Source organism: Ursus maritimus, unplaced genomic scaffold (assembly GCF_017311325.1).
Source record: "Ursus maritimus isolate PB19 unplaced genomic scaffold, ASM1731132v1 scaffold_7, whole genome shotgun sequence".
Taxonomy (NCBI): Eukaryota; Metazoa; Chordata; class Mammalia; order Carnivora; family Ursidae; genus Ursus; species Ursus maritimus.
Genome location: NW_024426885.1, coordinates 67024472 through 67050893, shown reverse-complemented (window position 1 = coordinate 67050893; position 26422 = coordinate 67024472). Strand labels below are relative to the sequence as shown.

The following is a 26422-nucleotide window of genomic DNA, read 5'->3' as shown; positions in this document are numbered from 1 at the left end:
ACCCTTTTACCGATAAGGAGACTCCGGATCAGAGAGGTAAGGTGACTTAGGTCACCCAGCTGGTCAAAGGCACAGACTCGATTTGAACACAGATCTGATGACCCCCCTGAGCTCACTCCACCTTCCGTGGGCATCTCTGCTGTTTCATTCCTGACAGGTGCTACACGAACCCCTGATTGACGAGGACCCTGTGTTCATTGCCACATGCACGGAGCGGGAACTCCGGAAGAGGAAAAAGCGGAAATTCAGTCTCTGGGTCAGGCAGTGTTCTTCCACTGGCTTCATTATCCAGGTGAGCCCGGGGATGGGTCCAGGGAGGCCTGGGGATGGGACCAGGGAGGCCCGTCGAGGGGACTCATTCCGTAACTGATGAGCTGGCTTACTCACCCTTTTCCCGGGCTTTCCCCAGGAGCTGCCGTGGAGACTGAGGCTGGGAGCTCCTCATGGGGGCGCTGGGGCAGCCGACACTGTCCCGCCTGTACTTCCCATCCTGTCCGACCCTTCTGGTTCAATAACAACAGTAAACACTGATCAAAGCTTAGGCCCTAACCGTGTTGGCCAGAGGCTTCCCCAAAAGAGTCTGTCACGAGAGGTGACTACCATCTCTCTTGAGGACATGCTGTGTGGTGGCCCCGGATCCCTGACCTGCCAGGTCTCTGTCCCCCCATCCTATACTGAGGAAGCCTTCTTCACAAGCCACTGACAGCCAGCTGGTTAAGTTAGCCTCTGCCAAGAGCACGGCCTCTGAGCCGGCATGGCCACCTGCTCACGGGCTCTGCTCTGCTCCAGGCAGACGTGGCCATGGCTTACAGGAGAGGGGGCCAAGCTCCCCTGCAGGGAAGGTGTCAGATGTCCGGCTGCCGGGATCAGCCGGGGTGCGGTGTGCACACAAGGAGAAGGTGGGGGCTGGCCGACACCAGAATGCGGCACCTCAGTGACAGCTCCTGGCCCCGGGCTGCTTCTCCTGCCATGCCGCGAGGGACGCCCCCTCCCATCTGTCAGGCGTGCCAGCCCTGCGGTCACAGCCGGCCCCACCTCACCGCCCTGGCCTGGCTGCTGCCGCAGACCCGAGGCACAGGGCTTTCGCACTCACTTCTCCCGTGAGCCAGAGAAGGAGTCGTGGGAAGATGCAGTTGGGGGTCTCCTCACCACAGTAAGGAAAGTGCATGTGCTCCAGGGAAACGTGTCTGCCAAGAAGGACGATCCCATTGTCCCCCTGCAGGCCCGGGGGACCTTCGGCTTGGGCTGGGGCCAGGTCCCCAGCTGGACCCCAGACTTGCGGCAGCTCGAGCACAGGCTTCTGGCACTTGCCACAGCGGACCTGTCCCAGAGCAGGACTACCATTCTGGATTCGCAGCCTGGGTCCTTCTGTCCCTGCACAGCCTCCAGCGGCTCTTGCCACCTCAGTAGTGTCCTTTGCAGTGACACTGGAGACAGGGGAGTGAGGTTCACTTTACATAACCCCTCCTAAGGCATCAGTCCTCCTTCGAGTAAGTACTTTCCGAGCACCTGTCCCCCGCAGCGCTGTGCCAGGCACTGGGACACGGAAGCAGTCCTGCCTCCTCGGACATCTGCCTGTGTAGCTTGTGAATAGACGTGGGTTCTGTGTGCACCTACACCACTGCCTTTTGACTGGAAGCACTCCGTGCCTAGAAATCACGCCCGTTACCTGGCAAGGCCACGGATCTCTCCCTCGGGACAGGTTCTTCCCAACTTCCCAACTGTATAATCTGTAAAATCCCCATCTATAAAATGACTGGGTGTGTACCTTGAAGTTTCCTTTGTTTCTAGAGCTCTGTGATCCTAGGTGGTGTTGCTGGTGTGCGAGGGGCTGTATTTAGAAGCCAGAACTGGGGCAGCGGTTGGGCTTTGCGCCGTGGCCGGGGCAACACGAGTGGTCACCCTTCAGCCACAGGCTGTCCTGTGACACGTTGGAGCGAGAACTTTCTCAGCCTCCCCAGTGCCTCTCTCTGTTTCTGGGTCCAGGTTAAGGGGCCTGGGGAGGCAGCAAGGCGGGGAAGGGACACCTTGCCTGTGAGGAGCCGGAGCTCAGGGAGGAGGAGCCGTGTGGCCTGGGGACAGTTCTCTTTAGTTTCAGGTTTCTCTTGAGTTCCCCTTTCCGTGGTTCTCCACATCCTAAGCCTGGTTTGATGAGTTGTGGAAGTCACCTTTCCCGGAAGAGTGTGCACGCCTCCATCCCCCCGCGTCTCCCGACAGCCTGTGCCTGTGCGCTGCAGAGGGCCGGAGGGCCGGGGGGCCTCATCCCTGGTGCCCAGACGGGGTGTCCGCTGAGGTTCATGCTGGTCTGAGCAGAGCCGGCACTTTCTGCTGCTTCTCTCCTGTGATCCGAGGCTCCCTCTGCCCTCCTGGTTCCAGAAGGAACTCAGCCAGTTCCCAGCATGGCTCTGGATCCCAGTGTCCTCCCCACAGAGGGACGGGGTGGGGTCACTAATTAGCGAGGCCCCTGCTGCTGCAGGATCCTGTGGGTCCCCTCCTGGCGAACGTCGTGTGGGGTTGTATGCACAAGAAGTCTGTCTTCATTTCGTTTGTCAAATACGTTCTTCTCCTACGTGACTTTACAGCAGAGAAGTCCAGTTGCTGAGCCTTCGGGAGACCGAGGCCAGCCTCTGGCGTGAAAGGCCCTTTGCCGTTCTGCTGCTTTCCCTCGGTAGCAGTCTACCCACCCATGCCTTTCTGAGGTTGGCTGCATGTTTTGCTGCGGCCGGCGGGATGCAAGCTGGGGTAGATGCAGAAAGAAATCAGAGCAGACCTGTGCGTGATTCTCCTCGGGTTCTCTGCTCTGCCTGTGAGAGTGTCCAGGCTACATCCCTGAGGTCTGAAACGCACGAGCTGTGGGACTTTTTCACATGCTGTGGCTTCCCTGGTGGTTGATCACACGTTGACGTAAATGACCCAGGGCCCAGTGGACGTAGAGGTGGGTTTCTAGGAGAAACCAAGGTCTTGCTTCGGCTTTGCTGTTTCATTCTGCCAAAACTCAGCTTTCGCTGGCTGGACTGCACCCTTCTGAAGCACGGTCAGGCTGAGGATTAGCTCTGCTTGAAACGTTCTAGGTAAAGGGATAAGTGAGGGGAAGAAAGTCCCACGTTGGTTAATGATTTCTCTGGTGGCTCAGGAAGGGTTAGTCGGAAAGAATCAGGAGCTCAGTGCAGCCAGCTCATCCTGCCTCATGTGTGGGCTGTTTCTCCCCACAGGGGCATCTGGCTGAGGAGGGGAGCCAACAGCTAGACAAAAATAATAATACTGGGCCACCTGGGTGGGACAGTCGTTTGAGCATCCGACTCTTGGTTTCCGCTCAGGTTGGGATCTCAGGGTCGTGGGATCGAGCCCCTGGTTGGGCTCCACCTTCAGCAGGGAATTTGCTTGAGATTCTCTTTCCCTCTGTCACTCCCACTTGTGTGCTCACTTTCTCTCCATCTCTAAAATAAATAAAATCTTTAAAAATAATAATAATAACCCTAACGGTGATGGATGTTTAGAAGAACTCTGTTATTTTTCAGTATTTTCCCAGGAAAGGACTGTCGGGAGGGATGTGATAGGAGGGAGGTAGAAGGGGAGCATAAATGGACTCACTCTGGAAGTTAAGGGGTTCATATTCTTCATTTCTGAGAGCGCAGGAGGAGGGGGTAAAAAGTCTTCAGGAGGAAGAAGCAGCAGTTGAGGCCGCCGAGCTCTGGGAGCTGCAGAGAGCGAGTGGGACCCTCGTGTCTGCGGCATCCCGTGCTGTACAATGGCGAATCTGCCCCCGGAGCTCTCTCCCGAGCCTTCCTCCGGCAGCTCTTACAGGCCTGGCTCACACTGCTGGCCCCGGGCTCCCGCCTGGCATCTGTGGGGCTGTCCTGCAGGTCCACTTACCTTGAAAGTCCTTCCATCCAAAACGGACGGATCTTGGTGTTCCGCCACGCGCCACACACTTGACCGTGAACCCGCATGTGGAGACGCCGGCCTGCGGTGCTCGGGTCATTCACGTTGCTCTGTGGGGCCCCTGCAGGCCCGGCGCGGAGGCAGCGTACTGCCGTCCTTACTTTACACCAGGGAAGGTGGACGCTCCCCGAGAGTTAGTCACTCACCCCAAGACTCAAGGCTGAGAGGCCGTGGAGCAGAAACAGAAGCCAAAGGGCTGGCGGGCTCCCTGTTCTGCGGTCTCTGTGCAGCCCACGTCCTGCTCGCCAGGGCCCTCTCAGGAAGGGAGGAAGAAATAACCCGGCTCCGCGCATTCTCTTCTCTCAGACTTGGGTGTCCACATGGAACGTGTTTCTGTCACTCACCTTTCAAATGTCCATTTAGGGAGAGTCAGGGGGATCTGTGGCATATTTATATCTACGGTAGAAAACCATCCCGGCTAATGGAGGCCCCTTTTATCCCTCCCGTGCCCACACCCTGGTGTAGACTCATGGAAGAGCTTTAGGCTTTTTGACTCCAGGCTTTCATAGTGGTGGAATGAGCAGGCAGGGAGTCACATAGTGGAGGCTCTGAAAATCCTGAGACGTCGTCGCTCCTTGGGTTCTAAACTCTCTGTACCCTGTGAGACCAGAGCTAATGTCTTCTTTTTTGGTAGAACCACTGCCATTTCCAGATTAGAGACTTACGGTGTGCTGTAGAGTGTACCCTCTGGGTCCCGTGTCACAGGTCTGCCGAGAACCGTCCCCAGCCCCAACAAACCCTCCAGTTCATGCCGTTTGCAGAGGGTCTCTGAGAAAGGGAGCTCGCCAAGGGGACAGCCTCGCCTGGCCCCTCGTGCGCAGCCTCCCTTGGGAGCTGGGGAGGGCTGAAAGGAGAGATTTATACAGAAGACGAGACTTTCAGTTTCAAGGGAAAGTCCTGTCATTGACAAGTTGGAATTCCTTAGTCTGAGACCTTAAGTTTGCTCATCTTGAAAGCCTTGTGACCTTTCTGTGGGGTCAGAAGGAGACTATCTCTGCAGAGACTTTTGTTCTGTCTCTACTATGTCAGAAAAATTAAGAATCCAGTGGAGAAAAATTGGCCAACGGTTTGATTAATGTTATATTGACCCACAGTGACTATAGAGCCCTGAGATTCTTTGAGGGAAAAAAAACCAAACTAGTAAAGTAAAAAAAAGCAGATTTCTCCTCTTTGAATGTGTTAAACTAGGCCACCTGCCTCTGCAGTGAGACCCAGGGTTCCCAGCGAGGGATGCTGGCAAGTGGCAGAGCCCCAAGAAGGGGGTGACAGAGGAGCACGTGCCGAGTGAGTGCCCTGTGCCTGGGCTTTAAGGGACGTTTGAGCTCTGCCCCCCAAAACAGACAGCCTGCGCAGTCTCTAGGGCTTTGAGTGGCTGCCGTGTTGAGCAGGGACAGAGCTATTCTAAATGAAAAGCCGTGCTTTCCTGCTCAGTGAACTCACATTCACTGGAGGTGGTTGGGCTTCAGAGGCCAAAATTCAAGATGGAAACTCCCAGGCCAAAGGACCCCCATTCCCACCCCCTGCGTGTCACACACCACGTCCAGGCAGAGCCCAGATGTGCATCTGGGAGGGTGCTGTAGATGAGGTCCCTGCACCCCGTGTTGTGGGGGGCTAGCTGATCTGGAAGCCTCTCTCTTCCTTTCAGCCTCATCTGTGGAGTCCCGACAGCCTCTTCTGGGGTCCAGAAGAGGATGGTTGGCATCGGTGGGGTGCCTGCTACGTGCCGGGCTCTGCTCAGCGGCTTTCTGTGCATTACTCATCTTCTCCTCACCAGACGCTTGCGATGCAGGTAGCGCGCCTGGCCGGCCCGCAGCGAGGAACTGAGGCACAGAGAGGGCGGCTGCCTTGCCGAAGTGCCAGCCGTAAAGCTGTAGAGCTAGCATTAAACGCAGCCTTTCCGGCCCCAGAGCCCACCCTCTTAAGCACCAGGCTGTTTGAGAGAATTGTCCTCGCCGTAGACAAAAACCATGCATCTGTTTCTTACCCAACTTGATTGTCGTTTGATTGACGTCTTAGCATCAGCTGTCACTGATGCCCCTTATTTTGAGACCTACTTTTTATAGGGAAAGAACTTGAGGAATTTGTACTGGTTTTTGTCCTTATTTGATTTTTAATCTTTTTTATGTTCTAAGTGAATGAAATCTTTTGCTTCTGACCTATCACTAACTGGATTAGCTTGAAATGCAAGGAGGATCAGAGTGGAGTTAATTAACCAGAGTGGATTTTGCTTAGGGAATGAAAAACTGGGCGGGATGGGGCGTTCGTCCATCTGTTTAATCGGGAGGGAGTTGGCTGGGGAACAAGACATCTGTCGTATCATCTCTGTGTGTCCTGGAGCAAGTAGCTGAGAATTTATTTCTTCTTTAGTCTTTTGGGTGGGGTTCCTTTGCCCAGCCCTCTGCACACGCACCATGCCAGGATTCAGAGGTGATGATAAAGCATTAAGTGCCTGTAGTAGTGGGTCAGGCGCTGATTGGACCAGATCGAACCCTGGCCTTCTGCCCAGAACCTAGACTCTACGATGGCGCTGACGTGAGTGGGTGCAGAGAGCCCACAGAATGCTAGCACCCATCCCTCCTCCACGCCTCACCAAGGTTTGAGCTTTGGAATGAAACCAAGCAAGGTTCTTGCAAGGGTCAGTCCAGCTAGACAAGAGGACAGCCTTGGCCATGGTCAAGGTAAGAGGCAACGTGAGAGAAAATTGGTGGCAGGAGTCAGCGATCAGGTGGCGGTTTGCAGACTTTGCTGGAAAATAACCAGGCTAATAAACCAAGGGTGGCATAAAGCGGTACTGTCCAGTAGAACTTTCCATTATAGCAATAACCAACCCATGTGACTGGCGAGTACTTGATATGTAACTCGTATGACTGAGGAGTTAGGTTTTTCGTTTTACTTAATTTTGGTTACGATAAAACAGCCACATGCGTGTCTAGAAGTGACAGCGTGGGTATAGAACTTTGCTCTTTAAAAAAAAAATCACCTTTACACACACAGCTTTCACTTACAGACAGTGGCCTTGTGAGGTTCAGAGAGTATAAATGATCCTTCCAAACGAGGAAACCATGGCTCAGAGCAATTAAGTAACGTGTCCCAAATCCCACAAGCCAGCGACAGCAGAACCCGTGCCCACGGAGCCCAGCGCTGATGCCTTCCCTGTCTCCTCGTGGCAGACTCCATTCCTCTCATGGCGAGTGAACATTACTTAACATCTTACAGCTCTCACAAGTGGCCGCCCCCGAGATGCCCCAGTCGACAGCCTCCCACGTCACCAGGAGCTCATTCTACCCAATTTCAGGGAGCACAGACCGTGCACGCCCACCTTGCTTCCCCACTGTGAGGATGCCCCCCTCCACCTGCTTCCTGCTCAGCTAGAGAATAAAAGGTTGGAACAAACGATCACAGGCCCTCATGATGAGCGACTTCCCCATCCCCAGGTGTGCCCTGCTCCGACCGGTGCACAACACCCACAGGGAAACCGGGTTCTCTTCTGTTCTGATGGTTAAGACCAGCATCGCTAAACCAGGTTTTCCCTGAGACGGGGAGAGTGCCGAAACCCCCGTGACAGCTCCATGGATGCATGTTAATGAGCTCTCAATCCATCAGTTTCTGCAGCTGTCACCAGTGTTCCCTTGAGAGGGCAGGGTGGGGGAGGGGTACAGGAACTAGGCCCCACCTCTCTAGGTCTTGGAGCATCACAGAAGTGGGCTGAGATAGTCCTGTGTTGCCTGTGTCCCCCCAGGTGTTACTACTATAATCCATATTTCCTAAGATCCTTTCTGTTGTGATGTCTCTATAAATATGCGACATTAGTAGTAACGTTCTGGGGCAAAGAGTAATGCTGCATATTAATTTTCTTTCCTTTTTTTTAAAAAATAAATCTATATATCTAAAAGTTAATAAACCATTGGAGCAAGAAAAACCTTTTTAAAGGAAAAGCTTGGCGATTGAAAGATAAATTTTTCTGCCCTGAAGACCCTTGTCAAACAAGCTCATGGCTCGGATAGTAAAGTTTCAGCAGCAAATTCCGTGTTCCCCGGGGGTGGATGATGCCCTCTGCCTCTCCGGCCGGTGGGACTGTTTTAGCGTAAGGATGCTCTCTCCAGATGCGTGTGAGGTGAGACAGGACTTTCGGGGAGGTGCCAGCCAGCAATGACACGTCTCAGGGAGGGGTGTTTCCTTCAGCACTTTCGGAGGCTCTTACAGAGAGCGGCCAGCACGGTGTCTGAGCACGTGTGTGGATGTCCAGCGAAGCTCCCGTTACTGGTCTTTAGGGCAGACTTCCAAACCCGGACACGATTCATTTGTGTGTCTGTGGCAGTTGTAGCGATGGTGGAGTTGGGGTAAGATTCCGTTGAAGGCGATGGTTTTTACATAGAATTAGAGATTTATTCATTCAGCTAAGGAGTGCAAATTGACATCTTCAACCAGCTGAAGGAATTCAGTCAAAGCACACCCAGACCAGTGGGATGCTGGGCCAGAGGGACCATCAGACGAGCTGCACCTGTCCAGCTTAGCCCTTTCGTGGCCAGGTTTGGACTGTCCAGCTAACCGTTCCTTCTGAGTTATGCCCCTTGACGGGGACTTTGGAAGCTACAACTTTTTATGTTACTTATTTAAATGTAGATCCTATTTTTTATTCACTTTAAAAATAAACTCACACCAGTGGGGAGGAGGGTGGGGGGATAGGAGCAATAGGTGAGGGGGATTAAAAGGTACAAACTTCCAGATATAAAATAAGTAAGTCATGGGGATGAAAAAAGTACAGTGTAGGGAATATAGTCAGAGATACTGTAAGAACTGTGTGTGGTGACAGGTGGTGACTACACTTCTTGTGATGGTCATTACACCTGAAATTAACATATTATTATGTATAGTATGTTACATGTAATATTATATATATAATTATGTAACTTACTATATATAATGATATATGTAACACATATGTATTGTATGTTACATATATTATAGTATTATATGCCAACTATACTTCAATTAAATATTTTAAGAAAGTACACCTAGCAAAAAAATAAGTCTCATTATTTTATAGCAGTGAGTGCCCCAAATTTGGGACTGTCACTTGGGGGCCTCAGTCTTCCTGCAGATCTCCTGATAGGAATGCAAAGACCTTTGATTCCATACCTCTCCCCTGCCCCTGTGACGGAACGGCCGAGCGCCTGCTCCTTGGGAGAAGACTGGCCAGAACGTGGGGAAATGCCAGGGTCCAGATGGGCCTGTGTGCACAGACTAAGTTCCGCAACTCCAGGATGGCCCCATGATGGGACTGCGTGTCCCTGGCTTTTGGGGAAGCATGTATCTCCCAGGAGAGCAAGAGGCTGGCCCCGACTGAGAGCGGTCACCCTCTGCACGCGTGTGCTTAGCACAGGGTCTGTTAACAGCCAGTAACTTCGGTCGGGGTGGTCTTGGGGAACAAATACTCTCAAATGCACCTGTGCTTGAGTAATCCTGATAGGAAAGTTCTTTTTTAATTATGTTTGGTCATTTTGTGATGAAATTGTATTATATGTTTAGCATCTAAAAACATAAAACTTTTCAAAATATCTATAATTCCAACGTAGAGAGACAGCCACTTGAGATAGAGTCAATATATCTATATAACACCCCCACACATACACACCCCATTTTATAATCTCGTTACTTTGCTTAGGAGGATATTGTGAACCTTTTATGTTATTAAATAATTTTTCTAGATCATGATTTTTAAAAAATTGCACTGTATTCCGTTATACCTATGTATAATAATTTCAATCGGCCTCCTTTTCAGGTGAGGTAGTTAGGTTATTGCTAATTTTTTTAAAGATTGATTCATTTATTTGAGAGAAAGAAAAAAAAAAGCACAGGGAGGGGCAGAGGGAGAAGGAGAGAAGCAGAGTCCACTAAGCACAGAGCCCAACGCAGGGCTCGATCTCACGACCCTGACATCATGACTTGAGCCAAAATCAAGAGTCAGACCCTTAACCGACTAAGCCACCGAGGCGCCCCAGGTTGTTGCTAATTTTTTTGCCGTTATACAAAACTCAGAGATACACGGTTATATATATGTACGAGGCCTTGGGCGCATTTCTGATTGTTACCTGCGCTTTAATCCCTGAAGTGGGACTTATCAGTGAAATAGCATGAGTGTGTTTCAGGTTTTTCATTTGTACTACAGAATTGCCCTACAGAAGGCTTGTACCAGCGGTGGCGAGTGGTCTCTCACCAATACGGGGGGTTCGGGTGTAGGGAAGATGGGGCTGCCGTTGGTCCACACGCACTGTACGTTGAAATCAGGCTGCTTCCAGGGAATACCGCTGACATCACCACTGCGCTGGCCGAATGAGGGGGAGCGGCACTCCGTCCGTCAGCTGTGGTGCGGGAGTCCTTCAGGTCCGGAGAATGGCTGCCGTGGAAGCAGCACGTGGGTAGCAGGCAGGACTCTAGAACACTCCAAGGATTCCCGTCCCTGGTACGCACACACCTTCCCCCAGTTACTTCCGGAACACTTCCAGGGAAAACGTGAAAGCGTTTCTGCTTCCCTCAAATCAGAAAGGAAAAAAGACAACCTTTCAAGCTGAGGAAAGTGCTTTAACATATCCTATCAATGCACTTGTCTTTACACCAGTGCAGCCATAAAATGCAACATTCGTATGGAGGCAGAGGGGCCCACGGAAGCAGAGGGCCCAGGAAAGTCACAGCAGAGCCGCGACACAGCCTCGTTGCTAGAGAAGTGGGCATCTGTACCGACGGGGGCACGTGTCACCTTACCCGCGGCCCTGGAAGTGGGGAGGTGCTTTTTTTCCTTTTTTAAAATTTTTTATTCTGTTAGTCACCATACAGTACATCCTTAGTTTTTGATGTAGTGTTCAATGATTCATTGTTTGCATATAACACCCAGTGCTCCATGCAATACGTGCCCTCCTTAATACCCATCACTGGGCTAGCCCATCCCCCCACCCGCCTCCCCTCGGAAGCCCTCAGTTTGTTTCCCAGGGTCCATAGTGGGGGGAGGTGCTTTTTGACGCGATCTCAATGGATGGATGGCTTCCAGCTTTGGTTACTGGGAAGGCTTGCAAACTGCTGGGGATTCGGAGCAGCTGCCTTGGCCGCCTTGGCCTGGGCTGAGCTGGAAAGCATCTCCCCCACCTTCAGCGACGTGCCTCGTGCTTCCATACCTGTCTTGTGATGAGTAGAAGTGGCCAGTTCCTTGAGCGTGTGTGAGTGATTCTCTGTTCCCTGGTCAGGCCCTCCGGTTCCGTTCCGAGCATCACCCCGGCGGGACTGGGGCAGGTCTATGCAGCCCCTGCGTGCCACCCCACTGCCTCACGCCAAGGATGTGCACGCTTCCAGAATGCAGAGAGCAAGGGAGAGCACAGCAGTCTGAGCAAGCGAATCTAGTCTGGGAGTCAAAGAGATGACATTTGGAAGGGGCACCACGCTTTGAAGCCTGTAAGCCAGGCACCGGATGATAATGTTCCAAAGGGCTGACCTTCGAGCTGCAAATGCATAGCTGAGTCTCGGGCTCCCCCAGTGCCCCAGCCAGGTCAGTGCCCCACAAGAAGCCATTAGGAAGATGTGGTCCTCTCCAGGTGATCATAAGACCCAGGATAGAGGGGCGCCTGGGTGGCACAGCGGTTAAGCGTCTGCCTTCGGCTCAGGGCGTGATCCCGGCGTTATGGGATCGAGCCCCACATCAGGTTCCTCCACTATGAGCCTGCTTCTTCCTCTCCCACTCCCCTGCTTGTGTTCCCCCTCTCGCTGGCTGTCTCTATATCTGTCAAATAAATAAATAAATAAATAAAATCTTTAAAAAAAAAAAAAAAAGACCCAGGATAGAATCAGTGTTTTCTTTGCCGTCAGGTCTCAAGCAGGGCAGTGTTGTTCTGACGTGGGGTTCAGACCTTCTCATGCCAGTCTTTCATCCTGTCACGAATGAAGGGCTGGTGTTTATGAGGGGAGGCCCTTGTCTGCTGTGCAGCTTTGTGGGGGCGCCTGAGGTCGGCATGTGTGCGGCTCTGTTCTCTCTGATGCCGACACGTTTCCGTGCATCTGAAGCTCAGACCCAGCTAAACGCTAAGAGTGTGAAGGAAATCTCAAAATCTCGGTGTTGGGAGGGACCTCGGCAGTTCTCGAGCCCAGTCCCAGTGCGCTGTGCCAGCCTCCCGCCTGGCCTGGCCTGGAGCCTCTCTGAGCCCCCCGTTCAGTGTGTGGGTAGCTCTGAGGGTTCGTGGGGGCTCTGATGCTTGAACGGAGTGTTTTCTAGCCATTTGTATGTCGTCACCCAGGTTCTGCCTTAGATCTTAATCGTCACTTTACAAGACAGCTCTCTGGCCAGAAGTGGTTCTTGGACTTCTGGGTTCCTTCTCCAAGTTTAGTGCCGCCCCCTCTGTTATGGGCCAAATTGTGCCCCTCAAATCCGTCGTGCCCCTCAAATCCGTGTTTTAGTCCTAACCCTTAGTCCTGCAGAATGTAACCATATTTGGAGATAGGGCCTTTAAAGAGGTAACTAATTAATGTTAAAAAGATGTCATTGGGGATGGGCCCTCATCTAACATGACTGGTGTCCTTCCAAGAAGGGGAGATTAGGACACAGACATGTGAAGACATGGGGAGAAGACGGCCATCCGCAAGCCAAGGAGACAGGCCTCTGCCAGCACCTTGATCGCAGACTTCCAGCCTCCAGAACTGGGAGAAGGTGCGTTTCTGTTGTTCAAGCTGTGTGGTCTCTGGTACTTTGTGACGGCCGCCCGGCAGACTAATCCAGCAGCCCACCACCCCCTCCTTACGCCTTGGAAGGAGTGGCATCCAGAAGAACTGGTTCTGATTTGGCCAGAGAGGAAGAAGATGGTCAGCACGCACGTTATTAACAAGCCAAGATCCCATGAACGTGGCTGGTCCTGGTACCCAGTGACCATCTCCAAAGGCTTTCGTGCTGGTTTTCTAAAACTGTTCTTACTCATGTGTTTTGCATCCTGTACTCAGTGCAGTTGTTTTTTGAACTTGGTTGTAGGCTTTTACATGTAGTTCTGTTAAACTTTGCCTGACCTGTGCTGAGGGAGCTGGTGACCGCCCCCCATATGTCCAAAGGAAACCATGTGGGGTGTCCTCAGGGTTGGGCCTCAGAGGTCCCTACAATACGCATCCCATTCCAGGTGAGAATCCAGGGTTTAGATAAAGGATTTCCTTTGGAATGACACATGGGACAAAACTAAGTGTCCCTATAAGGCAGCTTTCAGGATACACAGTGCCCAGCGTGGGTGCCATGGGACTTCAGATAGGATATCTGGGAGAGAGAGGTAGGAATCCGAGCCTTAGGTGCAGAAACCCATGGTAGTGGCCACAAGAATTGGGCTTTGCTGGAGGAGGGAAGACAGGTTCTGAGGAATGTCCTGGCTCAGCCAGAGTAACAGGTGACGTGTGACAGAGGCAGAGCTTGGCTTCCCTGTCCCTGTGTTTTCTTCTCTATCAAAGAGATTTCTAATGGGAATTGAGGTGGGAAAGGCATAGAGATCCCAAAATGAAATGTCGGAGTCCTGCCGAGTTATCTAAAAAGATGTTCTGTGTCATCAAGCTGCAGAAAAGTAGGGTCGTCCCTGGGGACATCTTCGGGGGGAGTGTTGGGGACAGGGTTCGCCCTCAGGAGATGGGCTTGTTTTGGAATTAGACTGACATCCACCAGCCCTTCATCTGCCTCAGGATCATCAGACCCTGTATTCTGCATGTGACCCGAGTCATCTGACCGAGGCCGGGTATTGTGGACAGGCCTGGCTCCTCCCTGGGGCCATGTTGGTTTTTCACAGTAGAGCATCATTGGCTGTCTGCAGGGACAGGCCTGCACTGGGCACTTCTGTGTCTCAGGGGACGGTCAGGGCTAGCCTCATTGCTGGCCGAGTGTCTTGTCCCCAGGGCACCTGACAGACACAGGCGAGCACCATTAGCTCTTGGGGTGCTGCCAGTAAAGGCACCTAGAACATTCCACAAGAACTCTTTTCCCTTAAGGAGAACAGTAGTTGGTACCTGTATGATAAACTCTTCATGACTTGGTCTATCATTGGGTGGACCATACTCTTCTTGAATCCATTCCCATTTCCTGGGATTTCCCCTTTGGTGATGTTCCTGGAAGATGTGCACAGGACAGAGAGTGTAAACATTGCTTGCTAATCCCTGCACGTCCTCTTTGCTGGTCCTGGCACCTCAAGTGAGTTTTTAATCCCTGATCCCGACTCCTCTTCTGCCTGTGCGGTGGCTACTGTAAAGAATAAGCCAACAGTAAATACAGACGTGCTTTGTGATTTACAAAACTGTATTCAGGGGCATCTGCGTGGCTTAGTCGGTTAAGCACCTGACTCTTGGTTTCAGCTCAGGTCGTGATCCCAGGGTCATGGGATTGAGCCCTGTCCGGCTCTGTGCTGAGCTTGGAGCCTGGTTAAGATTCTCTCTCTCCCTCTCCCCCTGCTCTCCCCCCCCCCAAAAAAAACCCAACTGTATTCAAATGGAAAGTACACGGACAAGTTTATCCTTACAGGTGAGGTAGTCTTAAACTTTTATTTATTGTAAACTGAAGTCTCTCCCGTGCTTCCGAACTGGGGGATGTGTTTGCATTGACCTCATTACTTGTAATCGTTTGACCCTTTTCTTCTCCACCTTGACATTTCCAAACCAACAGTCCTGGGCGGAGCCACCAGCTGCCTAGGCCATGGGGTGGCCTTGGGAGTGACCTGGGGCCTCTGCAGGCTGAGGAGGTGACGGGGTGGTAGGGCCTGCGGAACCAGGGGCTCAAGGGAGAGGTGGCTTTCCCACCCATTTTGGGCCCAGGGAGGGCGGTCTGTGCTTCCCGAAGCTTCGGGCCCCCGCCTGACACTCTGTGAGCTCGCTGACGCCTGTGTGTTTCCGTTCAAGATCTACGTCCACCTGAAGGAAGGCGGTGGCCCCGACGGGCTGGACGCGCTGAAGAACAAGCCGCAGCTGCACGGCACGGTGGCCCGAAGCCTGTGCCGGAACGCGGCCGGCAAGAACTACATCATCTTCACAGGGCCCAGCATCACCAGCCTGACCTTGTTCGAGGAGCTGGAAAAGCAAGGTTTGTTGTGCGACGAGCCGGTCCCAGGGAGGCCCCTGCTGCCTGGAGGAGTGGTGGGGAGGCCTGGGGGTGCAGGTGCGTAGCGACCAGCACAGCCCATAGGCCGCTCCGGCCAGGAGGGAGCACAGGCTTCGGCCTGCTGCGACCCGGGCGGGCACCGGAGATCTGAAGGGGCACCTGCCACAGGCTCGTGGTCTGTCCAGGGCACGTTTGTGTCCTTTCTTGTGAGACCGTGGCCATTCAAGGGGTGTCCTAGTCCATTCGGGCTGCTCCAACAAAACAGCTCAGGTGGGACGGCTCATTCCTCGCAGTTCTAGAGGCTGGAAGTCCAAGATCAGGGCGCACCCAGGTGGGGGCCTCTTCCAGGTGGCAGACCTCACATGACAGAAGCAACAAGGAAGCTCTCTGGGGTCCCTTTTCATAAAGGCACTCCTCCCATTCACGAGGGCTCCACCCTCATGACCCAGGCCCCTCCCAGAGGCCTACCTCCTAACACCCTCCCCTTGGGCATTAGGCTTTCCGCAGAGGAATTTGGGGGGAACACACACATTGCCTCTGTAGCGTAGATCTGCTCCTACGAAGGCTCTGAAGTCTGGGCTCCCCCCCCCCCACAGTGTGGGCCCTCTGATTGACAAGGATGTCGCAGAGAATTATGTAGATTAATACGGGCTGCCGGGCAGTGGACCTGAGAACAGTCTTCCTGTCCCTTGGTGCTGAGATGCTTTGTTCATCGGCTGAAAGATTGGGAAGCCTTCGTGGCTCTGGCAGAGTGAGGGCTGTAGAAAAAGATCTGGACCGAGTCAGGGAGCCCGAGAGCAAGCTGCTTCTCCTTTGCTTTGTCCCACATTTTGGGGATTTCTATCTAGTCCACTCGGGAGAAACATAAAAAGCCTCTGTTCTGCTATGGCGGCCACGGGAATTGCAGACCTATTGCTTAGCAACGGATCAGACTTCTGGCCTTAAAACAAATCCTCTCAAGTCAGGGGGAGCCAGCGGCCTGCGACTTTGACCTCAGCCACGGCGATGCCCACGCGGCCCCTCAACTCTGTGCTCTGCTTGCCCTGCTGGGTCTTCCTCCTGTGCAAGGCCCAGTCCCTGACAGGGCTCGGGGTTTACCTGTGGGGGGAACTCCGGTCAGACTGTGTGAAGTTGGAGAAAATCGGCCCTCATGCATGTTACCAGCCACATTGGAAGAATGATGGGTTCCTTCCCATGTTAGAGGGTGTGGTGAGAGCCAGGGCTGCTCCCCCGGTCACCTGCTCGCTCCAGTCCCAGGGTGTGTGCATGGTCCTGGGGTACCTGGAACACTTCCCCAGTGATCTCCGTCCAAAGGGCCGCTTCACGCCCCCTGCAGACATCCAGACGGGAGCTGGCTGCAGGAAGGAGTGGGCTCCCTATGGTGTGGGGCAGGCCCGTGCATGGGGAGGGCCAGGAAAGGCCTTGAGCCCAGGGCGGAATTTAGCAAGGCCTCCTTGTCCACACTGGCCTGTGCTCACAATCCCTCCTGCTCCCGTGGAACCTTCTGTACATTGAAGGTCACAGTGTCGCTCCTCCTTTGAGAGGCTCTATGTTCAGAGGCAGGACTCTGCCTTGGTGTGTATTGCTTGATGATTCTTTTCTCTGCATTTAACTTAAGTGCAAGGGGACGGGAGCTCCGTCCTGCACGCTGCCTCTGGGTGCCGTGCAGACAAGCACAGGGCTGGGCCCGTGGCTGGTCGAGTCTTGGCCAGAGTGTTGGGGGTCATAAGTATGGTCAGGCTTGGACAGCAGACAGACCTGTGCTTAATCCCTGCCTTCGCCCTCCCAGCTGGGAGCCTGGGGGCCTCTTGGAGCTGCAGTTCCTCTTCTGTAATGCGGGTATGATAACCAGAAGTTTCTAGAAGCGATGACAGGTGCACATGCTGAGCACGCGCTCAGCCCCGTGCCTGGTGCATAGTGAGTGCTATAACGACGGGACTCCTGTTGGTACTGCCCACTCACTGTTCACGCGATTGTCTCACGTGTCATCTTAGAGGTACTTACAGAAGTCCTGGGAGAGACAGTACCTCTGGGATAGAAGTCCCCGAATGCTGGCGGTCTCTTCTACAAGGACTCCTAGGGACCCGTCTCCCAAGCGTCAGCTCAGAACAGGGCAGTGCTGTCCTTCGCGCCAATGTGTGCGGGTTGTCCGTGGTCACGTGGACGTGGTTTTGTGTCCCTCTCCCCACAGAGATTTACTGCTGCGGCCTGCTCAGCTCCAGGAAGAGTGACTGCACCGGCCTGCCCCCGTCCATGCTGACCAACCCGGCCACCCCCCCAGCCCGGGGCCAGCACCGCATCAAGATGAAGGGGAACATGTCTCTGATTTGCTGGTACAACAAAGGGCACTTCCGCTTCCTGACCAACGCCTACTCGCCAGTGCAGCAAGGTGGGCCCGCGGGGGCTCTGCGGCTCTGGGGTGGGGGAGCCCCGGTCCCCAGCAGCGACTGGGCCCGGCACTAACCACGCTGCGTCTGACTGTGGGGGGATGGGGGCAAGAGCTACCTGGGCCCGCAGGCCCCCGCTCGCCGGGGCTCGTCAGCTGGAGAGAAGCCACGAGGGCGGGACACGCGGGTCCCCCCGGCTTGTGCGTGGCCACAGAGAGTGGCCGTGTTCGAAAGGCATTTACCCGATCACTTGACCATCTAGGATTCTGTGAAAAATCTGCTCTGATGCGAGGGGAGAATATCAACTGTTCTGTCGCTTCGGTGTCTTCTTTAGAGGTTAACCGCCGGTTTTTTGGGGCGTTCTGTCGTTAGTTTTCCTTGGGCTTTAAAATCCATTCGTAACAAAGGGATTTATTTAACAAGGAGTCTGTAGTTAAAGTACCTACAGCCAAAACACTTAAACTGCTGGAAAGGGAACTGGAAATGACAGCGGGGCGCTTTACAAAAATATTTCCTGTTACATAGTGTATTTGAAAATCCCTTATATTCCTTTATATTGAGACGTCTTTCCTCTTTACTTCTGAAGGAACTCCGCAGGGAGCTCAGTTGTGTGGGAGGGGCGTGGGGGGCATGTACGTGGGGCACGTGTGTGTGTGCGCGTGTGTGTGAGAGAGAGATACATATGTATGTGGTGCGTGTGTGGTGTGTATCTGTGTGGTGTATCTGTGATGTGTGAGTGGTGTGTACGTGTGTGATTGTGTGTGTGATGTGTGTGCATGGTGTGTATGTGATGTGTATGTGGTGTGTATCTGTGTGATGTGTGTGTGGTGTGTATGTGTGTAACTGTGTGGTGTGTGTGTGTGTGGTATGTATGATGTGTGTGTGTGGTCTGTACATGTGTAATTGATGTGTGTGTGAGTGGTGTGTACAGGTGTGATTGTGTGTGTGGTGTGTACATGTGTGATTGTGTATGTGATGTCTGTGGTGTGTATCTGTGATGTGTGTGTGTGTGTATCTGATGTGTGGTGTGTACGTGTGTGATGTGTGTGTGTGGTGTGTACATGTGTAGCTGTGTGTGATATGTATGTGTGATGTGTGTGTGTGGTGTGTATCTGTGTGGTGTGTGTGTACATGTGTGATTGTGTGTGTGATGTGTGTGTGGTGTGTTTCTGTGTGATGTGTGGGTGTGGTGTGTACGTGTGTGATTGTGTGTGTGATGTGTGTGTGGTGTGTTTCTGTGTGATGTGTGGGTGTGGTGTGTACGTGTGTGATTGTGTGTGTGATGTGTGTGTGTGGTATGTATCTATGATGTGTGTGTGTGGTGTGTACATGTGTGATTGTGTGGTGTGTACATGTGTGATTGTGTGTGATGTGTGTGTGGTGTGTATGTGTGTGATTGTGTGATATGTGTGTGTGTGGTGTGTATCTGTGTGATGTGTGTGGTGTGTATCTGTGTGATGTGTGTGTATGGTGTGTACGTGTGTGATTGTGTGTGATGTGTGTGTGGTGTGTACGTGTGTGATTGTGTGTGTGATATGTGTGTGTGGTGTGTATCTGTGTGATGTGTGTGGTGTGTATCTGTGTGATGTGTGTGGTGTGTACGTGTGTGATTGTGATGTGTGTGTGGCGTGTACGTGTGTGATTGTGTGTGTGATGTGTGTGGTGTGTATCTGTGTGATGTGTGGGTGTGGTGTGTACGTGTGTGTGTGTGTGATATGTGTGTGTGGTATGTATCTATGATGTGTGTGTGTGTGTGGCGTGTATCTGTGTGATGTGTGTGGTGTGTACGTGTGTGATTGTGATGTGTGTGTGGCGTGTACGTGTGTGATTGTGTGTGTGATGTGTGTGGTGTGTATCTGTGTGATGTGTGGGTGTGGTGTGTACGTGTGTGTGTGTGTGATATGTGTGTGTGGTGTGTATCTATGATGTGTGTGTGTGTGTGGCGTGTATCTGTGTGATGTGTACGTTTGTGGGGGACCGTGCTTAGTTAACTGCCGTTCATTTAGTCCCATCGTTCGCCCCTGCACACACACCTAAGTCACGTTACCTTTCGGTGGAGATTAGAATCCGGGGACGCAAGCCTGTGGGACTTACGCGGAGAGAGCAGTGGAAAGCTGCCAGTTTCTTCAGGGTTGTGTGAAGGGCACTTAGAGGAAATGTTTGGAATGGACCTTGCAGGCCGGAGGTGAGACTTTGAATTGGACTTCTATACTCTCCTGATGGGGCAAGAGTGTTCACGGGGAAAATGTTCGGGCAGAGGGTGTAGGAGCGGCCTCCCAGCAAATTATGCATAACAAATTATAAATTATGCAGTAGGATTTAAGATGACAAAACCTTGAAACCCCAATCTCAAGGGTTGGGAGACTTAAATCTGTCACCATGGGAACCAGCAAAGAGAATACTGTTGGGGAAGAAGAGAAAATCAGTAGGGTTGGTTTTTAAATATGCCAAAATTTAGTATTTGTGTTTCCTTCAGTTAGTCTCCATTTCTAAAGTACTCTACAGCACAAAGTCCTGGGGCGCCTGGGTGGCTCAGTCGGAAGCGTCTGCCTTGGGCTCAGGTCGTGATCCCGGGGTCCTGGGATGGAGCCCCACATCGGGCTATCTGCTCAGCGGGGAGGCTGCTTCTCCCTCCTCCCTCGCCCTCGCCTCATGCTCTCTTTCTCTCTCATGCTCTCTCAAATAAATAAAATCTTTAAAAAAAAAAAATCACAAATTCCCAAATCTTAGACTCCCTTAAAAATGCCAGCAAGTATGCTCTGGGCGCTCTGGCAGCACCCCCAGGGTGGGTGGCGTGGGTGCCCGTGAGCCAGGCCTGCTCGGGAACAGGAGCACCCAGAGGCAGGGAGGCGGCGTGGAGAGCCCAGGTGGGTGGCCCGCCCCTCCTCCCCACGGGAAATCCTTCTACTAGTCCACACCTTAGAGTGTTTGGGTTTTTTGTTTTGTTTTGTTTTTTAATGAAGGGAGATATTATCCTTTCAATGTACTTGAAAAGCATGATTTAAAAAAACCACTTGGTTTTTCATTTTTTTTAGACATCATTTTTCTGCCTCCCCCCATTAATGATCCATTTTTAAAATATGAATAATGATGTAGTGAATATCTCCATTCATTTGGGTACATCTCTGATCATTTTCTCAAAATAAATAGCTGGCTCAGAGGGCCTGAACGTTTTGAGGGCTTTTGATGACGTGTCACCGAAAGACCGTACTTAGCACTGTGACGGGCTGTGAGGGGACCGACACTCATCCTGAGTGTACCAGCACATTTTTCCCCTGAATTTGTCAGTCTGGGGGGTGAAAATCCGACTTGCATGGCTACCGGTGAGGTTGGCCATCTCTTTGTGTACTTGTTGGCCAATGTTCACTGATTTCTTCGTGTTCTCTTCAGTATGTCCTTGGAGGCGCTTGTCTTGTTGAAAGCGAATTTTATGTACAGCCAAGTACTTTTCTGCATTTGTTTTACTTTTGCTTTTTTTATGATTAGTATTTTTTAACCTAAAATTGTTTTTTCTTCTGCACGGGCAGATCTGTTGATCACGTTCTTTTTTCTTACAAGAGCTTGGAAAGTCCCTGCCCCGCGCCAAGGCCGGGTGAGTGTAAGAGCACCTGGTTGTTCTTATAGTGCGATTGTGTGCTCTTTACAGTAACCCCCTGGCATCAGTTGGGTTCTTACTATTTTTTTAATTAAGTGGCAAGGGTTGGCTGACCAAGCAGCCCTGCCTCTGTGCCTGAACCGTTTATAGAAAAACTCTCGTTTTCTACTTTTTGAAAATATCACACAGAGGATGAGGTCTCAAATATTGTAAAGACTGCCTTTCAGCTTTATAGTCTCTCCTGCTGTGATTATATATATATATATATATATATATATATATACACACACGCTCTTCTGAAAGTTGAGCAGAAGTTCCAATTTTAGAAAATATATAACTAGCTAGGAACATTTGAGGCATCGGTGTATTATTTCTTTTGGATTCTAAGGAAAAACGTCCCTTCTTTGAGAGATTGTGAGCATGTGCACAGGTTTCTTAAAAGTCACATATCCAGGGACATCCAGCCCTTCTGCTTTCCTTCTGAAATCCCTTCTGGATCTGACCTCTCCCTACCAGAGTCTTTGCCCACTCGGGGTTCAGGCTTCATGGGACCGACGTGCATACAGAATGTATGCATGTAGGACTGAGTCAGGGCTTGACTCATTCGTTCAGCCTCAGGGAACGGCGGAAAGAACGTCAGCCCCGCCGCGAATAGCCTAGGGAGCCGGTGGGCAGGACTGCCGCTGCGCGTGAGCTCGCGCGTTTCCCCCAGCCGGGTCATATCGATCCCCTGGTGCCGCAGGGGTGCGTACGCAGAGCACAGCCGTGCACGGAGATTCGCATACGGCTGTGCATGCGTAGGGTCCGCCCAGGGCGCCTGTGGGCCGCGGACCGGCGACGTCAGCAAAGCCAGTAGATGTCAGACAGCCTCTTGTCAACATGCCCAATGTCCCAGCTTTTTGGTCCTCAGAAAAGGATATTACACACACACACACACACACGTACCCTTTCTAGCCAGAATAGTATCTCAAAATCCAAAATATCACCAGGGACGAGGGTGATTTATAAAAATGGGGGCAGTGTTCAAGCAGGTGAGCGCAGACCTGGGGTTTGAAGCCGCTCCGCTGAGATTTCCAGCAGAAAGCGTCGGTGTAAGTTGACAACTCTGAGGAGGATGGGAAGGGAAGCAAGGGCTGGAGCAGGTCCCCCGTGGTGGGGGAGACGGGGACAGGGCAGTCCAGGAACTGTGGCCCTGGCGGTTCCCCAGAAGGCCAGAGCTGCAGGCTGCTGGAGCTCCAGGGATGAGGTCGACCCCGAGGTCCTTGGCGCGTGAGCCCGACTCACTGGAAACCCGGTGACTCAGAGCAAGTCACCTCTGCCTCTGGGGAAAGAATGGAGGCGACTCGGTTTCTGTATAGGGATGATCGGATGTGCCCATATCCACGTGCACTCCCTGGAGCCCTAATGGGGCCCAAGCCTCATTAGACTCACAGGAAGCTGTAATTTCGGACAAATTAAAATGGAGCTGGGACACCTGCCCAGGCCTGTGTGAGACTAGAATGCTCCCCTGATCAGTCTTGGGCGGGGGTGGGGGTGGCTGAGATAAGGGACCGGCAACAGGCATGCTCAGGGGGACCGTTGGAGAGGGACAGCCCTCCTTGGAAGCTGCAGGACGTGCCCACCACACCTGTGTGGCTGGACCAGACAACAGAGCATCTCTGTGGAGAGGGGATTTGTAAGCAGGGCCCCAGAACCCTCTAGACAGGAGAAAGCCCCCAGCCTGGGCCTCAGGGTGCTCTGACTCTCAAAGAGCTTTAGGAAATACATTGCCTGGACCCCACTCCAGGCCTCCCGAGACCGCATCTCTAGGGGTGGGGTCCTGCCAACCTCAAGTTCTCCAGGGAATTCTTGGTATGAAAAACCAGTATCTGGGGGCATGGCTGGGGGACAGGGACCAAAAGAAACAGAAAGATCCCGGCTCAGGGCTCAGTCTGTGCAAATGGATCCCTGCACTCCTGTCTCCGGCACGTTCCTCGGTGAGAGGGCAGGAGGTGAGCTAGGTGGAGCCCCTTGTGCCTGCAGGGGACACCCCTCTTGTACGTCAACCGTATCCATTCAGGTAGCACCGAAACCTCACAGTCCTTTAGACTGATCCCTTTAACACACACACACACACCCAAATGGCCTTGTTCTCATAATCACGTGATGCTGTGGTCAGAAGACATGGTAGCAAATCCCGGCACACCTGAGCGCACGCGGCTCCTCAGAAGAACGTTCTTCCACGTCTTCTGCGTCATCTCCGGAGGGCAGCTGCGGGCCCACGGGGCAGGTCTTGGAGACGAGGTTGTCCTACAGCGGTTTGGGCAGCAGGATGGGGAGGGCTCACTGATCTCTTTCGGCTCCTCACGCCTGCCCATCTGTGGGCAGTGCCCCTGAACACAGGCCCATTTGCATTTAGTAGAGGAAAGGTGTTCGAAGGCATGGGGGTGGGGGGTGGGCAGAGTTTCAGGAGTGGCCAGATGCAAAAAGGTGCTTTCCCTCCCTTAGTCCACAGGGCCCCCCGGAAGTCCCGGGGTGCATGAAAGGAGGAACCTGGGGTGTGTATTGGGGGCGCGGCTCCTCGTTCTTCTGGCTCTGTAACTCCACCCTTGTGCTGTGATGGAGGCAGGCAGACAGGTGGAAAGGACTCCAGTGCTCCCTGACCTCGGCGGCCTTCTTGTGGGGGTGGGGGGAGTGAGTTTTGCATCTCCCCCAGGCCCAGCCAGGTCGGGTGCAGCGCCCTCCCCAAAGCCACTTTGGGCCCCTCATCGCCCCGTGTGCCCACAGCAGCCCTGCACATCACCTGACTTTATGTTCTCCTCAGGTCCTTGGAAGGTTTTAGGGACTGGTGTCCTCTGTTTCGTCTCCCCCCCCGCCCCAGCTCCCCTCCCCCTCAGCTCCCTGTTCTATGGCAGGATGGCCAGGCATGGTGGAGATAGGCAGGAGACAGTTCGGAAGGGGGTGTGACCTTCTCTCTTCTCTGCAGGGGTGATCATCAAGAGGAGGAGTGGGGCGACGCCCTGCCCGTTGGCCGTGGAGGCATTTGCTGCTCACCTTAGCTACATCTGCAAATATGACGACAAGTACAGCAAGTGAGTGGGCGGGCCGCTCGCAGCCACGGGAGGGCTCCTGCCGTGTCACCAGTGCGGAATACAGGTTGCTGGAGTCCCCCAGTTGCAGAGCGAATGGAGCAAGGCCCTGTGAGACAAAATCCCGAGCCCTTGTCCTGGCCGCCTGGGCTCGCCTGCTCGGCCCCCTCCTGCCCGGGCGCCCTGCCTCCTTCCCCACCACCCGTGCCCTGAGGTGCCCTTCCCTGCACTCGCTTGGGTCTAGCCGTCTCTTAGTATCGGGCCCTGAGCCTGCACCCTCATCTCCCAGCCAGATTGCCCGTCCTGCGTCCCCCACAGTTGCGGCCCATCACACTGAGCTCTGTTTTCCAGTGCAGGTTACGTAATTCTTTCCACCCCAGATGCCCGTAGCAGGTGCACGCCCGCAGCGCCGTAGCGGGAACTCAGGAAGCAATTGCTCATGAACCTGAGTGTGCCCGTTAATTGCTAGGGTAGAGCCCCACAACCTAGAACAGAGTTGGAGTAACCCCAAAGACAGGTGGGCGTTACTCAGCCCGCATCAAGGGGAATCTGCTGCGCTTCTTCGTGGCAAAGAGAAAACCGAGGACCCAGATCTCCCTGGAAAACTCAGCCTAGGTTTGGAGGGGAGCTGCACTCTATAGGGTGTCCTTGAGCAAATGTTTATTGCCCGGCTCCGTGCGGTTACTACAAAGACATGCGCACTGATTTAATAGACACCTTAGGGACCCCTCTGGGCTGGTGGTGGTGAGGATACCGACCCTCAAACACCCCTTAGGTGCAGAGACAAGGGTGCGATGGAGGACACAGTGCAGGGATGAGTCCTAATTTAGCTTGGCCCTGGAAGGGCCTCCCTGAGGTGACAGCCATCCTGGATCTGAAGGGAAGGCAGGGGTGGCAAAGAGACATGCACTCAGGAGACAGGGACACATTGCAGACGCCTGCAGCTGAGGGTGAACTTGCCCTTGGGACGTGGAAGCAGTTCAGTGTGCCCGGGACACAGCATCTGAGGACGGCTCATGGCCTAGAGGGCCGCCCCTCGGGCCCTGTTCCCTTGGAGCTTCTGAGCCTCGCCTTGGAAGGCCTGGCTCCCCGTTCCAGCATCTCCAGCGACCCCCCTCCTGCTCAGGCCTCTGATAGCAGTGGTTTTCGTCTCCCTAGTCTTGGGTCCAGTTCACCGCGACAGAGCCCCAGCGGGGGCCGGCCCCCAGCCTGCTTCCCAGCCCCGCGGCTCCTCGGTAGCACCGACCGTGAGGAGGCCCTTTGGGACCATCTCCCCTGACCAGGGCGCCCGTGAACCCCTGGGTCAGCCTCTCCTATTCCTCTGTCCTCGTAGGTATTTCATTTCTCACAAACCAAACAAGACCTGGCAGCAGGTGTTCTGGTTCGCCGTCAGCATCGCCGTCAACAACGCCTACATTCTCTACAAGCTGTCCGACGCCTACCACGTAAAGAGGTACAGCCGGGCGCAGTTCGGCGAGAGACTGGTGAGGGAGCTGCTGGGCCTGGAGGAGGCCTCCCCGGCCCACTGATGCCACCGCCGCCAGGCTTAGGTGAGGACCGGGTCCGGGAGGCGGAGGCGGGGGAGAGCCTGCTGTCCGGACCTGCTCAGCCAGACCCCCGGGGCGGCCCCGGGGGGTGGGCCCAGCCCCGAGCGGTGCCCCAGGCCTCTGCAGGGCCCCAGGGGACCTGGTCAGATGAGGGCTGCCATCCCCGTTCCCCTTCCAAGAAGAGCACATCCTCCCTCCAGAAGCCACCGCCGCCCCCAGACTCCGCACGCGGGCCCAGGCGCTGTCGGTGGCCTTTGCCCCGTGGGGCGCCACGTCGTCGTGACACCTGCGGAGCCACCAGAGGCACCGGGGATGGGACGAGCCGTAGCGTGTTCTGCCAGAAAGGCCTGCTCTGTAAGAACGTAAAGACAGTTGTGACCTGGTTCCACCTCGTGCCGTGCCTACAGGTGACTGGAGGCGAGCAGGTCGTGCTAAGGCGGTCAGGCGCATGCAGGAGACCAGCGCGTTCTCCTGGGCTTGCCGCGTGCGAGCAGCTTAGAACGGGTCTCCTAGAACAAGAAACCCAGACTGGGTGCCGTGAAAACGCAGGGATGAAATGGGGGAGCGGTTGCCCGTTTTGGTGAATAAATGAGGCGTCCCTACTCATTTCATTTCTCTGGCTGGTGGCCCGGGGGGTGGGGGGGAAAGGGGAAATGCCAACAGAACCGCAATGATGTGTGATGCTATTTTTTATTTTTAAATATATCTTCAGGTTATTTTCTTACTGTTGCTTAGGATCGTCTGTAAAAGGAAAATGTCCCCCTTCTTTTCCGCACCCCCCCCCCCGCCCC

At 53.6% G+C, this 26422-nt stretch overlaps 1 protein-coding gene across 1 annotated transcript in view; it reads left to right on the top strand.

The window, feature by feature from the left end:
• PGBD5 (piggyBac transposable element derived 5) overlaps positions 1–26410 on the top strand; it is a 96692-nt gene extending 70282 nt beyond the window's left edge. The window contains exons 3-8 of the mRNA XM_040624121.1: positions 158–292; positions 14836–15016; positions 17226–17423; positions 23982–24087; positions 25418–25634; positions 25832–26410. Of these exons, the coding sequence (XP_040480055.1) occupies positions 158–292; positions 14836–15016; positions 17226–17423; positions 23982–24087; positions 25418–25613 (816 nt within the window). The 3' untranslated portion in view covers positions 25614–25634; positions 25832–26410. The remainder of the gene's footprint in view (positions 1–157; positions 293–14835; positions 15017–17225; positions 17424–23981; positions 24088–25417; positions 25635–25831) is intronic.
• Positions 26411–26422: the final 12 nt, after the last annotated feature.